General features: G+C 43.8%; 5 protein-coding genes across 5 annotated transcripts; 2 read left to right on the forward strand and 3 right to left on the reverse strand.

Annotated features, from left to right (window-relative positions):
- Positions 1–1,279: 1,279 nt before the first annotated feature.
- LOC148478953 (histone H2B 1.1-like) lies at positions 1,280–1,734 on the reverse strand. The gene has a single exon (XM_088455134.1). The coding sequence runs from the start codon at positions 1,711–1,713 to the stop codon at positions 1,333–1,335; it is 381 nt and encodes a 126-aa protein (XP_088311260.1). The 5' UTR covers positions 1,714–1,734; the 3' UTR covers positions 1,280–1,332.
- Positions 1,735–2,024: 290 nt separating this feature from the next.
- LOC148478954 (histone H2A type 1-like) lies at positions 2,025–2,508 on the forward strand. Its single transcript, XM_088455152.1, has one exon. The coding sequence runs from the start codon at positions 2,061–2,063 to the stop codon at positions 2,451–2,453; it is 393 nt and encodes a 130-aa protein (XP_088311278.1). The 5' UTR covers positions 2,025–2,060; the 3' UTR covers positions 2,454–2,508.
- A 518-nt stretch (positions 2,509–3,026) lies between these two features.
- Positions 3,027–3,503, reverse strand: LOC148478955 (histone H3). The gene has a single exon (XM_088455180.1). The coding sequence runs from the start codon at positions 3,474–3,476 to the stop codon at positions 3,066–3,068; it is 411 nt and encodes a 136-aa protein (XP_088311306.1). The 5' UTR covers positions 3,477–3,503; the 3' UTR covers positions 3,027–3,065.
- A 2,775-nt stretch (positions 3,504–6,278) lies between these two features.
- LOC148478956 (histone H4) lies at positions 6,279–6,590 on the reverse strand. The gene has a single exon (XM_088455211.1). It carries the CDS (start codon positions 6,588–6,590, stop codon positions 6,279–6,281), a length of 312 nt encoding a protein of 103 aa, XP_088311337.1.
- Positions 6,591–9,217: 2,627 nt separating this feature from the next.
- On the forward strand, positions 9,218–10,184 carry LOC148478957 (histone H1.01-like). Its single transcript, XM_088455169.1, has one exon. It carries the CDS (start codon positions 9,235–9,237, stop codon positions 9,898–9,900), a length of 666 nt encoding a protein of 221 aa, XP_088311295.1. The 5' UTR covers positions 9,218–9,234; the 3' UTR covers positions 9,901–10,184.
- The last annotated feature ends 2,797 nt before the right edge of the window (positions 10,185–12,981 follow it).

Genomic DNA, 12,981 nt, shown 5'->3' on the forward strand with positions numbered 1-12,981 from the left:
ATTTCGTCACTCGTAGCAGCTGCGAGCAATCGTGCCTTAGCGACCGGCTCTGAATCAGGTCCTGTATGTGGTATTCTTTATGTCAGGTAAGGGTTATAATGCTTGGGGATTTGCTGTCAGGGTTTTAAACCAAGTTCTAAAATATGCTTCAGTGCTTTAACTCCGGAAGGTATAACATGGAAGCTTCTTTAGACAACGGAGACAGCTCAGGTGAACTTGCTTAAATCCACTTTACCTTGGCACAGTGGGCCTGATTCAGAAATGTACGCAATGCCAATATTTACGTAGATTGAGCGATTTTTTGCCGTTGTGCATGTGTGCAAGATGCACGCGCAGCAATTGTTACGCAATATTTTCATCTGCAAAGTGAGTGCCAGGTAGTTAGCATTTGGGGGAGGTAAGCAGGGGTGGGTAGGCAAACGCTGGCGTGTCTAACCATTTAAACGCTGTTTCAGGGGCGTGCATAAATGAGCCAGTGTGATCTCCTATGCAACATAAGAGCTCTGTGCGTGTCAGGATAGCTGCAGTGTTTGCGGCTGGTCAGACTTGCCGAATATGATGCATGGCTGCCCGATCTGCACTAATATTACTGATGTTTACGCTGGTGCGTGAAGTCTGACGGATATGAGAGGGCAGAAGTGGGCATCCCTATGCTCAGGTAAGCTTTGGAAACAGGATACTATAGCAGCTGCATTCCGTGCAAAATCAGATTCCATTGCATTAGCGTCCATCTCTAAATCAGGCCCATTGTGCCCTGCACTTCATCTCGCAGTGTGTGAGATGTATATAAAATTGTAAAGACATTAAAGGCAGATTGTATACATTTTTATATGTATTTTAATAAAATGAACACAATAGTTTGTGGCTTTTATTAATGCAAATGAAGGGAATAATCTAATTGTTTATTGAGCTTAACTGACATTTAAAACTGTACAAGTATAATACTGCGGACAGATATTGCAGATGAGACAAACGAATTTTATACATAAATGCTATTCCACCAGTGACCACATGAGGTCGCTGCTGCTGCACAGATTAGTGCAGCTACCAACGTTCAATATCCGACATATTATTAAAGAGCAAAAATTCCAAAGCTGTTCTAGCTGAGCGCCAACACAGGATACAGAATGTACATTAGTGGAATCGCCTTGGCAATACTTTTGCTTAAACTTGATAAATAAAAAAAAAAAAAAAATGTATAAAAGACTGGAAGAGCACGTTACTATCAGCCCAGAATAGGGATCACAGCAATAGTTAAAGCCCGATTAGAGAGGAGGTGGGTGGCTCTTAGAAGAGCCTTTGTGTTTATGTGGGAAGGAGAAAGAAAGCAGATCACTTGGCGCTGGTGTACTTGGTGACGGCCTTTGTGCCCTCGGACACGGCGTGCTTGGCCAGCTCTCCCGGCAGCAGCAGTCGTACAGCGGTCTGGATCTCCCGGGAAGTGATGGTTGAGCGCTTGTTGTAATGAGCCAGGCGGGAAGCTTCCCCTGCAATGCGCTCAAAGATATCATTCACAAAGGAGTTCATGATGCCCATAGCCTTGGAGGAGATGCCGGTATCAGGGTGCACCTGCTTCAGCACCTTGTACACGTAAATGGCGTAACTTTCCTTTCTGGTCTTCCTACGCTTCTTCCCATCTTTCTTCTGGGTTTTGGTCACCGCTTTCTTTGAGCCTTTCTTGGCCGCCGGAGCAGACTTGGCTGGTTCAGGCATTATCAAAACACGACCTTATCGGATAAAGGAGAAAAAAGTATTACGAAAGGGGCCCAGACCTGTTGCATTTATAAGTAGCTCATGCAAATAAGGCTTTACCCATGCTAGATGCACTATTGGGTAGACGTGTCACATGATGTAAAGGCGGTCTCAAACATCCAACCGTCATTTGCTGATTGGTCAGTCCATGAATTTGTACTACATGAATTGCTGTTTAAGCAGACCAATCACAGAGCACGTAGTGGATCCGTTCTGAGTGTGTATATAACAAGGAGGGCAAGTTCACAAGCTCATTTTCGTTACTAGTTCAACCAGGTTGAGTGTATTTTAATTTCTGTGTGCCGAGCATGTCTGGAAGAGGGAAACAAGGCGGCAAGACCCGGGCTAAGGCAAAGACTCGCTCATCTCGGGCCGGTCTCCAGTTCCCAGTTGGTCGCGTTCACCGTCTGCTGAGGAAGGGAAACTATGCTGAGCGTGTAGGAGCCGGGGCCCCGGTGTACCTGGCCGCAGTGCTCGAGTATCTGACGGCTGAGATCTTGGAACTTGCCGGAAACGCCGCCCGCGACAACAAGAAGACCCGCATCATCCCCCGCCACTTACAGTTGGCTGTGCGCAACGACGAAGAGCTAAACAAGCTGCTCGGTGGGGTGACCATCGCCCAAGGAGGCGTCCTGCCCAACATCCAGGCCGTGCTGCTGCCCAAGAAGACCGAGAGCCACAAGGCAGCTAAGAGCAAGTGATTTTACTACTAGACACTCGTCCCCGCAACACAAAGGCTCTTTTCAGAGCCACCCACTACGTCCCTAAAGAGCTTATTCACGGTTTACCACTGCTAGTAAACGAGGCCGATTTAGTGGAAGAGCCATTATACGCTCTTATGTACGTCTTGTAATAGTGCAGAGACCTGCAGCCATATAATGCTATGACTGTATAGAACGTGGGGATGGTTCTGGAGAGGAATGCAGCTCCGCGTGAACTGTACAGGGAAGCCTAACATTCTAATTCAATACGTTAAAGGCTATATAACTTGCATTGAAACGGCTACTCGTGTCTTCTAGTCTGGTTGTTCCCTTTGCCATAACTTGACGCTGGTGAGACGAGAGACTTCTGCCGTTGTCGAAGGCAGCGACAGGAAAATGCGGGGGGACTATAGCGTAAACACTGTGTGATGTGTGGCTACTTAGTAAGGGACTGGTCATGTAGACCCCACCCCACCTAGAGGTGAAACGGAGCTGAGATTTTAACAACGGTCTTCCACTTGAATTGAGATGTTTATGCTTCAGCTCATTTAGAAAGATGTGGTGGCTCTGAAAAGAGCCTTTGTGTTGCGTGTAGAGGAGTGCCGAGTATCATTATGCCCTCTCCCCTCGGATCCTGCGGGCCAGCTGGATGTCTTTGGGCATGATGGTCACCCTCTTGGCGTGGATGGCGCACAGATTGGTGTCCTCGAAAAGCCCGACCAGATAAGCCTCGCTGGCCTCCTGTAGGGCCATGACGGCAGAGCTCTGGAAACGCAGGTCGGTCTTAAAGTCCTGGGCGATCTCCCTCACCAGGCGCTGGAAGGGCAGCTTGCGGATCAGCAGCTCGGTAGATTTCTGATAGCGTCGGATCTCTCGGAGGGCAACAGTCCCGGGTCGGTAGCGGTGAGGCTTCTTCACGCCGCCGGTAGCTGGGGCGCTTTTCCGGGCGGCTTTGGTTGCCAGCTGCTTGCGGGGTGCTTTCCCTCCAGTAGATTTGCGGGCAGTCTGCTTGGTCCTGGCCATCCTGCTTTATACAATGCAGTTATGTAGGCAATTAGAAGGAATGAGTGAAGAACAGCCGGCAACAACTCCATTTATGCGCAGTGCTGCGTTGTGATTTGATGAATTAAAGGCGCCCATCTTCCTGATTGGCTGACACAAAGCCGTTGAAACTTTCAAATAGCCCGCCAAGAATTTTGGTTTCCACCGTTATTAGTTATGTAAAGTATATAATATAACAGGCCAGCGCGGGTATGACACGAGTTACAATAAATAGCTTTTTCTTTTTTTGTAATTCAAATTCCAGTCGTTGTAATTTAACCAGAAATTATTTTCTTGTATTCCAGCGAGAAGCAACAATGAGTGGCTCCCTACATACGGATGGTGATATTGTATCACTACAATATAGGACTAGTGTCGGGTGTAGAGATAACGTAATAGAATCCTGTAGAGTACTGAATAGCTGCCAAGGACGGGAAAGTTTTGTGTTTAAACAAGATGATTTCTTTAAGCTACACTCACTACTGTCCGGGAGATCATAGAATATAATCGCGGTAAAAACAGCATAGATCAATATATGAGCAAATGATGCAACATTCACAATAACATGATAATCATTTTATTATTAAAGCATTAAGAATACATTTATATGGTAGGCATCAGTTGTCCTATTGTGAGCAATATTAGACCAGAGTATAATCAGAACGTCAGCATGCTTTGGACACAATGTGATACTAATGGGAAACAATAAATATTATTTTACAATTGTTTCTATTCTATGAAACATTAGTGGATTCAGACCACAATTTAAACCTCAGAAATCGGAGATACTACATGAAGAAATACAGGGCTACATTTGGGTGCCAGAGAGAGCATTGTGCGCCCCCCACCCCCCCAGCATTTTTAAATTAGGGACATAACCTGAAAAAGGGCCATGGCTTCATGGGGAAGAGATAGGGGTACTCCTTGGGCAACCAAGAGATGCTGGTGATAAAAGAAGAGGAAGCTACAAGTAAGAATGATAATAAAGTGGTAGAACAGGCCCAAACAGCGCCCCCTACTCTATGCCATGGCACAAGTCGCACTACCCTAGTTACGGCACTGGGTAGTACAAAGGGGCTCACAATATACTGTACTCAGTTGAAATAAAAATCAGAATCTATACTAAAGGCACAGTATATAAAACAGTCACTTTTATTGTTCTAGATTAATTCCAGATTTGTATTTTCGTTCTGCACATTCAATCATCTTATTTATATTTTGCTTGTTCCTTTTCCACTCTCATGACTCCTGAACATGCAATTACGTAGTTATTAGTGAGATATAATTAGTAATAAGGGTGGATAATATAATAAATTAATAATCCATATCGGTGCATATGGTATTTGGTGCTTACTAATTAAATACTGATAGGTGGTATATTTAGGGGACACAGGCTTCCCAATAGGACCCCTTGCATGTGCTTCCATCACTGGCGAGCATTGAGCATGGGTGGACAATCATTTCTGGGGGTGGCGGCCGGCGGGTAACCACACTTTAGTAAACTGTCGAGGGCCGCATGTAATATATTTTATATGTATGATACCCATCAATAAAATTGTAATGGGCTATATTGTCAGACCCGTTCCTCTATTTCCCCACACACATGTACCTTAATGCTATAAAATAAATGGAGTAAAAGGCAATGCACTGTATAATATGAGAAAAATGAAACAAGCAAAAATAATAATTTACATAACATATACAATAGAAACATGCGGCCAAAAGAAAGTACAATTCTCCATTGTGGTCAGACAGGCTCCTCATTTCCAGATCCTCGGCACCAGCGGATTTGCGACATCATCAACTGACGTGCAATCGACCTATATTTGTATATACTGGCAACACCTGAGAGCCAGCTCAAAGATTCAGTGTCTATAGAACCTAGCAAGGATCAGGGCCACTGCATGACTTACTGTAGTGACAAAAAGTTTGCCCAGCATGACCCCAGTGAGTAGTGGTCACCCCCAGTTCCTATACATGCACCAATGACGGGAATGTTCCTCATTTGCACTCTGACAGTGGCAATATGAGCCATGTGATTCTTGAGCGCCTAGGGAAGAAGTCAGGCCGAAATGATCGAAGTAACCAAATCCCTCTTTCTAAAGTCCAACTCGATTGAATAGACAAAAGGGACACCTCCATATCACAACTTCAGCAGCATAAATGATGCTCTCATTTCTTCTGGGATATATTAAAGTTCCTCCTAACAACTGATGGGTACGGATCTGCCCCCCCCAAGGAAATGGCCACAGCGTTACAGCTCAGGCGGATTGGCTTCCAAACATGCAATTACAGAGTTATTATCCAGTAGAATAATACAAAGTATATAAATCACCCCTACACATGAAACGTTTTTTTTCCATGTTTTATTGTGGGTTGCACAGCCAATTTCATTGCAGTTTTGACGCATTTATAAGGTAAGTGAGATTTTAAAACACACATTATCCATAGAATTATTCCTTTACGCAGTGTTTGGCGAATTCCCCTGACACTAGCCTAAACTGCAGCTTTATCATATGTATTATGTAACACGGCATCAGCCAGCGTGGGCACGGATTTCAAATATGACCTTGCACTCGATAGTTCCTACTTGCACGGATCTAAATAGAAGGTGCAACCATGAGAAGTATTAGGAGTCCGGAGCCGGTGCATACTGTGACGAGCTTGCCAGGACTATAATGCAGAGTGTATACAGCAACGTTATTCCAGCTCTCTGATAGAAAAGATGGGCGGCCCTGAAAAGGACCTTTGTGTGGTTTAATGGAATTAGATGCGCATCGGTGCTTAGCCTCCGAATCCATAGAGAGTGCGGCCCTGGCGCTTCAGAGCGTACACCACATCCATTGCAGTGACCGTTTTCCTCTTGGCGTGCTCGGTGTAGGTGACGGCATCCCGGATAACGTTCTCCAGAAAAACCTTTAGCACGCCACGAGTCTCTTCGTAGATGAGACCTGAGATGCGCTTCACACCCCCTCTCCGGGCCAGGCGACGGATGGCGGGCTTAGTGATGCCCTGGATGTTATCTCGAAGAACCTTCCTGTGCCGCTTGGCGCCTCCTTTACCGAGCCCCTTTCCACCTTTGCCTCTGCCAGACATGTTTCTTTCTGCTTTCACGAAGAACAACAAAAAAAAATACCTCTAATGCCCTCACTACTGTGAAGTCCTCCTCTTATACAGTGCGAGCGGACCTAGTAGGAAAGCTCTGGGCTGTGAGGGAGGCGTTCACCAATGCGTCACATCCTGCTCCTTTCAATGGAGTATGATCAGAACTTCTGCATGCAGTAGATACAATATGATACTAATGAGAAACAGTTACTATTGTTACAATTCTATGAAACAATAGTAGATACAATCTGTGCCAAATTAGACCACAAGCTAAACCTCATAAATTTGAGAAACTACATGTAGGGGCTCATAATATACTGTACTCGATGGAAATACAATTCAGACACAGTACTAAAGGTTCAGTACATTCAGATAATTACTTATTATTCTTCTATTTTAATCCCTGATTTTTTTATTTCTGCACATTCAATTATTATATATATATATATATATATATATATTTCAATTGTTCTTGTTGACTTGTTCTACTGTCCATGACTCTTAAACATGCAATTACTGAGATATAAGCAGTAATAGGGAATGCAATTTTATATGATATGAGAAAAATGGAAACAAGATAAATGGTTATACAACAGATCATATAACATATAAACATGCGACCAAATGAACATACAATGCTTTATGTAACTCTTTATGATGTTTTCACTTTACTACCCATTCAGTTAGTACTCAGTAGAACAATACATAGCATTAATAATTATCACCCCGGCCCTCTCACATCAAAAGAAATGATCAGATCTCCCTGTCACAGTTAAAGCCGCCCTTTCTACAACCTCCCCCCTCCTCCCCCACACCCTTCCATTTCTATGCTCCTACCCAGCCTCATTGTGGTCAGACAGACTCCTACCCAACCTCGTTGTGGTCAGACAGACTCCTCTGTCCCAGATCCTCTGCACAGGCGGAGATGTGCCATCATCAATTGACGTCCAAAACTCTGCAGTTACAAGCCGAACCAGCGAGCTAGCTCAAAGGTTCAGGGTCTGTAGAACCCAGCAAGGATCAGGGTCACACTGCATGAATGGCAGAAAAGTTGCCAAGCATGACCCCAGTGACCCACAGATTCATGTAATACACGTGAGGGAATATTCCTCATTTGCAATCTGACAGCGGCAATTTGAAAATATGAAGTCAGACTGAACCAAAATAATCGAAGTACCCAATTCCTAATTTCTTTTTTACCAATACAAAATTGATTGAATGGACACAAAGGTACATTACAGGTGGATTGTCTTACACAGGAGTTGCTAGGGGTAAGTTAGGGAGGATGGTTTGCTTCCGGTCACCCACTCTCTGAATTCTGGAGCCAGTCTTAGCAGAGAATGAGCCAGTAAGACTCAATTGTCCAGGATCTCATCTCTTCCATCCATCAGGTGCACAAATGCCTCTGCTGGGTGCCCTATACCTAAGTCGAGCTAGAACCATCTTAATGATAGCTCAAAATCTCACACGATTGGCTCTCTATTCTTCCCTCTGTTCCATCAGGTCTCCCTTTATTTTTCATAGGATCCTCCCATCTCCATTTATTTTTCCTCTGTTACGCCCTTTACCCCATCACCTCTATACTTCCCTTATTTTTCCCTGTCCCACTTCTGACTACCGACCAGACCATATCCTAGCGGTCATCCTATTTATCCCCTTATTACTACTGTCTCTCTCTATTTTTTATCACTATTCATACTGTCTCCCCTTATAGTGTTGTCTCATTTACTCCTCTGGTTCCACTATTCTTCAGTCTATCTCCCTTCATTCCCTAGTCTACCCTATATTCCAATGCCTCTACCTATTGCTCACATTTACTCCTTTTAAAATCTTACATTAATGGGACCATGATGTCACTATCATCCTTTTTACAGTCACATCTGTCTTATTAAATACACATAAATGACCATCCACATGGATCACTATAAGAACATTTTGGGGAAATGCCACCAGTATTCTTCCTAACCAGGGGAATGCCAGGCAGGATTAACCTTTTAACTGACTGTGCTATGTATCTTTACCTCTGTAACTTACATAACTACAGTTCTTAGACAAGACTTCAATTACCTTGTGAGGCAGCCTGTCTGTGCTATCTCCCCGGGAGTACAAGAGTCCACACATCACCTTTATGTGATTCAGTGGGTGGCCTGCTCTGCACAGGTTGTGCCGCAGAGCACCTTCATTATCTCCAGGGTCAGGAGGAGAGAAAAAAAACCACGATGGGACATTTTAGCCTCACGAAAGAGAGAGATGTGTTACATGCCTGGCAGATGTAGCTTGGTGTGGGTGAGCTGCCGATGACTATTTCTGGTCTCCTTCGCAGCGCCTAAGCCATCATTGGCCATAAAGGGTAAGGAAAGATCTTGGCGTACGAGTGAGGGTCAGAGAGCCAGCTCTATGTTCTTCTCGTTCCGTATAAAATACTCTTTTTCTGCGCTAGGGAAACACAAGCTGAGGGCAGATTGTGCCATACACACAGACAGGGAAGGATTTACACAGCTGTTTATTCAGCCAATGGGAGCACAATACACGCAACGCTCAGCAGCCAATCACAGCACAGCCGACAGTGTATATAAGTGACATCAGCAGCAGTAGGTAATGTATTAATATTTCTTACGTTGTGTCGTAGTCTACAATGGCAGAAACTGCACCAGCCGCCGCCGCTGTCCCGCCATCAGAGAGCGCAGCCAAAAAGAAGCGGCAGCCGAAGAAAGCTGCAGGAGGTGTCAAGAAAAGCCCCAAATCTTCTGGTCCCAGCGTCTCCGAGCTCATCGTAAAAGCCGTGGCCGCCTCCAAAGAGCGCAGTGGTGTTTCACTTGCCGCCCTGAAGAAGGCTCTGGCTGCCGGAGGCTATGATGTGGAGAAGAATAACAGCCGCGTCAAACTGGGTGTGAAGAGTCTGGTGACCAAAGGAACCCTCACCCAGGTGAAAGGCACCGGCGCTTCCGGCTCCTTCAAACTCAACAAGAAGCAGCTGGAAAGCACGAAAGCCGCTCAGAAGTCTCTGAAGCCCAAGAAACTTGCGGCAAAAAAAGTGGCCAAATCCCCGAAGAAGCCCAAGAAAGCTCCAAGTGCAGCCAAGAGCCCGAAGAAGGTCAAGAAACCATCAAAGGCGGCTGCTGCCAAAAGCCCAAAGAAGCCGAAAGCCGTGAAGCCTAAGAAGGCGGCCAAGAGTCCGGCCAAGAAGGCAGCAAAACCCAAAGCTGCCAAGAGTTCGGCCAAGAAAGCAGCGAAGCCCAAAGCCGCAAAAAGCCCGGCCAAGAAGGCAGCTAAGCCTAAGAAAGCTGCGGCAAAGAAGTAATGGAAGAGCTGTTGTAGCCTCGCTCCTTGTTATCACCACAAAGGCTCTTTTCAGAGCCACCCATATCTTCCCAGGAGAGCTGAGAACACTGCTAATTTTTGTTTGCTTTTACTGTAGCGTTATCTGGACGAGGCTGCAGTTAGCTTCTTATTCGTGCTCCAGCTTCTTCTTCACTTTCCTGCTTCTTATTCAGAACATTTTATATTAAAACATTTTTTTATCAAAGAGAATCAATAAGCTTATTGAATAAACAAAATATGAATCCACAGAGGGGGTTAACTTACATATGACCCATTTGTAATTGGCCTTGCCCAACAAAGTTTTGGGCATAAAATAGGGCATTAAAGTGGGCATAGGCACCAATTAATACATTTGAATAAGTAGCTGTAATTGTGCAAGGGTAATTAGCCTTGGGCATTGAATTTTACACTTGGAACTCACACAGTGGGGTTATTTACATATTATCCACTTGCAATTGGCCTAGCCCAACAAGGTTTTGGGTATGAAATTGGGTGGTAAAGTGGGCAGAGGAACCAGATTTTCTATATTTGAATAAGTAGATGTAGTTGTGCAAGGGTTAAATAGCCTTGGGCAACAATTGTTAAACTTGGAATCCACAGAGGGGGTTAACTAATATATAACCCACATGCAATTTTTCTTGCCCAACAAGGTTTTGGGCATGAAATATGGTGGTAATTTAGGCACAAACACCAGATTTTTATATATTTAAATAAGTAGCTGTAGTTGTGCAAGGGTTAAATAGCTTTAGACAACAAATTTGACACTTGGAATCCACAGAGCGGGTTAACTTACATATGACCCATGTGTAATTGGCCTTGCCCAACAAAGTTTTGGGAATAAAATAGGGCATTAAAGTGGGCATAGGCACCAATTTACATTTGAATAAGTAGCTGTAGTTGTGCGAGGGTTAAATAGCCTTTAGCAACAAATATGACACTTCGAACTCACAGAGTGGGGTCATTTACATATGACCCACTTGCAATTGGCCTTGCACAACAAAGTTTTGGGAATTAAAGTGGGCATAGGCACCAATTAATACATTTCAATAAGTAGCTGTAGTAAGGGTAAGTAGCCTTGGGCATTGAATGTGACACTTGGAACTCACACAGAGGGGTCTTCAAAGGTTTTGGGCATGAAATAGGGCATTAAAGTGGGCACAGGGACATTTTTTATATTTGAATAAGTAGCTGTAGTTGTGCAAGGGTTAAATAGCCTTGGGCAACAAATTTGACATTTGCAACCTATAGAGGGGGGTCACTTATATATGACCCAATAATATTTTGCCTGGCCCAACAAGGTTTTGGGCATGAGGTATGCTGGCAAAGTGGGCAAAGGAGCAAAATGTATTGATTTGAATAAGTAGTTTTAGTTTGCAAGGGTTAAATAGCATTGGGCCACAATTTACACGTGAAACAAACAAAGATGAGTCACTTACATTTGATCAACTATTATTTTGCCTGGCCCAAAAAGGTTTTGGGCATAAAATAGGCTGGCAAAGTGGACACTGGTACAAATTGTATTCATTTGAATAAGTAGCTGTAGTGTAGCAAGGGTTAAATAACCTTGGGCAACAAATTTGGCCTTTGCAACCTATAGAGGGGGTCACTTACATAAGAACCAATTGTATATTGCCTTTCCCAACAAAGTTTTGGGCATGAAATAAGTTGGCGAAGTTGGCACAGGCACCAAATTATACTATTTTGAATAAGTAGCTGTAAACTTAAAAGGGTTAATTAGCCTTGGGCTACACATTTGATACCTCCAACCAACATAGAAGGGTCACTTACATACGAGCCACTTGAAAATTGCATGACCCAACAAGGTTTTGGGCATAAAATAGGCTGGCAAAGTGGACACTTGTACAAATTGTATTCATTTGAATAAGATGCTGTAGTGTAGTAAGGGTTGAATAACCTTGGGCCACAAATGTGACCTTTGCACCCTATAGAGGTGACCCCACTTACATAAGAACCATTTGTATATTGCCTTTCCCAACAAGGTTTTGGGCATGAATTAGGCTGGCAAAGTGGGCAAAGGAGCAAAATGTATTGATTTGAATAAGTAGCTTTAGTTTTGCAAGAGTTAAATAGCCTTGAGCCACAAATTTGAGACTTCCAACCAAAAGAGGGGGGTCACTTACATATGACCCACTTATATTTTGCATGGCCCAACAAGTATTTGGGCATGATATAGGCTGGCAAAATGGGCAAAAGTACAAATTGTATTAATCTGAATATGCACATGTAGTGTTGCAAGGGTTAAATAGCCTTGTGCCACAAATTTGACATTTGCAACCAACAGAGGGGGGTCACTTACATATGAACCACTTGTATTTTGCCTGGCCAAAAAAAGGTTTTGGGTATGAAATAGGCTGGCAAAGTGGGCACAGCTGCAGATTGTATTGATTTGAATAAATAGCTGTAGTTTTGCAAGACTTCAGTAGCCTTGGGCCTCAAATTTGACACTTGCAACCAACAGAGGGTGGTCACTTACATATGACCCATTTATATTTTGCCTGGCCCAACATGGTTTTGGGCACAAATTTGGCTGGCAAAGTAGCAAAGGAGCAAAATTTATTGATTTTAATAAGTAGCTCTAGTTTTGCAAGGGTTAAATAGCATTGGGCCACAATTTACACTTGAAACAAACAGAGAAGGGTCACTTACATATGTTCAACTATTATTTTGCCTGGCCCAAAAAGGTTTTGGCCATAAAATAGGCTGGCAAAGTAGACACTGGTACAAATTGTATTCATTTGAATAAGTAGCTGTAGTGTAGCAAGGGTTAAATAACCTTGGGCAACAAATTTGGCTTTTGCAACCTATAGAGGGGGTCACTTACATAAGAACCATTTGTATATTGCCTTTCCCAACAAAGTTTTGGGCATGAAATAAGTTGGCGAAGTTGGCACAGGCACCAAATTATACAACTTTGAATAAGTAACTGTAAAGTTAAAAGGGTTAAATAGCCTTGGGCCACAAATTTAACCCCTCCAACCAACATGGAAGGGTCACTTACATATGAACCACTTATATTTTGCCTGGCCCAACAAGGTTTTGG

This window comes from Taudactylus pleione, unplaced genomic scaffold (assembly GCF_031769625.1).
Source record: "Taudactylus pleione unplaced genomic scaffold, aTauple2 ptg000644l, whole genome shotgun sequence".
Lineage (NCBI taxonomy): Eukaryota > Metazoa > Chordata > Amphibia > Anura > Myobatrachidae > Taudactylus > Taudactylus pleione.

Bases quoted from the DNA above. Each gene is read 5' to 3' on its own strand.
- LOC148478957 (XM_088455169.1), top strand. From the start codon at position 9,235: ATGGCAGAAACTGCACCAGCCGCCGCCGCTGTCCCGCCATCAGAGAGC.
- LOC148478953 (XM_088455134.1), bottom strand. From the start codon at position 1,713: ATGCCTGAACCAGCCAAGTCTGCTCCGGCGGCCAAGAAAGGCTCAAAG.
- LOC148478956 (XM_088455211.1), bottom strand. From the start codon at position 6,590: ATGTCTGGCAGAGGCAAAGGTGGAAAGGGGCTCGGTAAAGGAGGCGCC.
- LOC148478955 (XM_088455180.1), bottom strand. From the start codon at position 3,476: ATGGCCAGGACCAAGCAGACTGCCCGCAAATCTACTGGAGGGAAAGCA.
- LOC148478954 (XM_088455152.1), top strand. From the start codon at position 2,061: ATGTCTGGAAGAGGGAAACAAGGCGGCAAGACCCGGGCTAAGGCAAAG.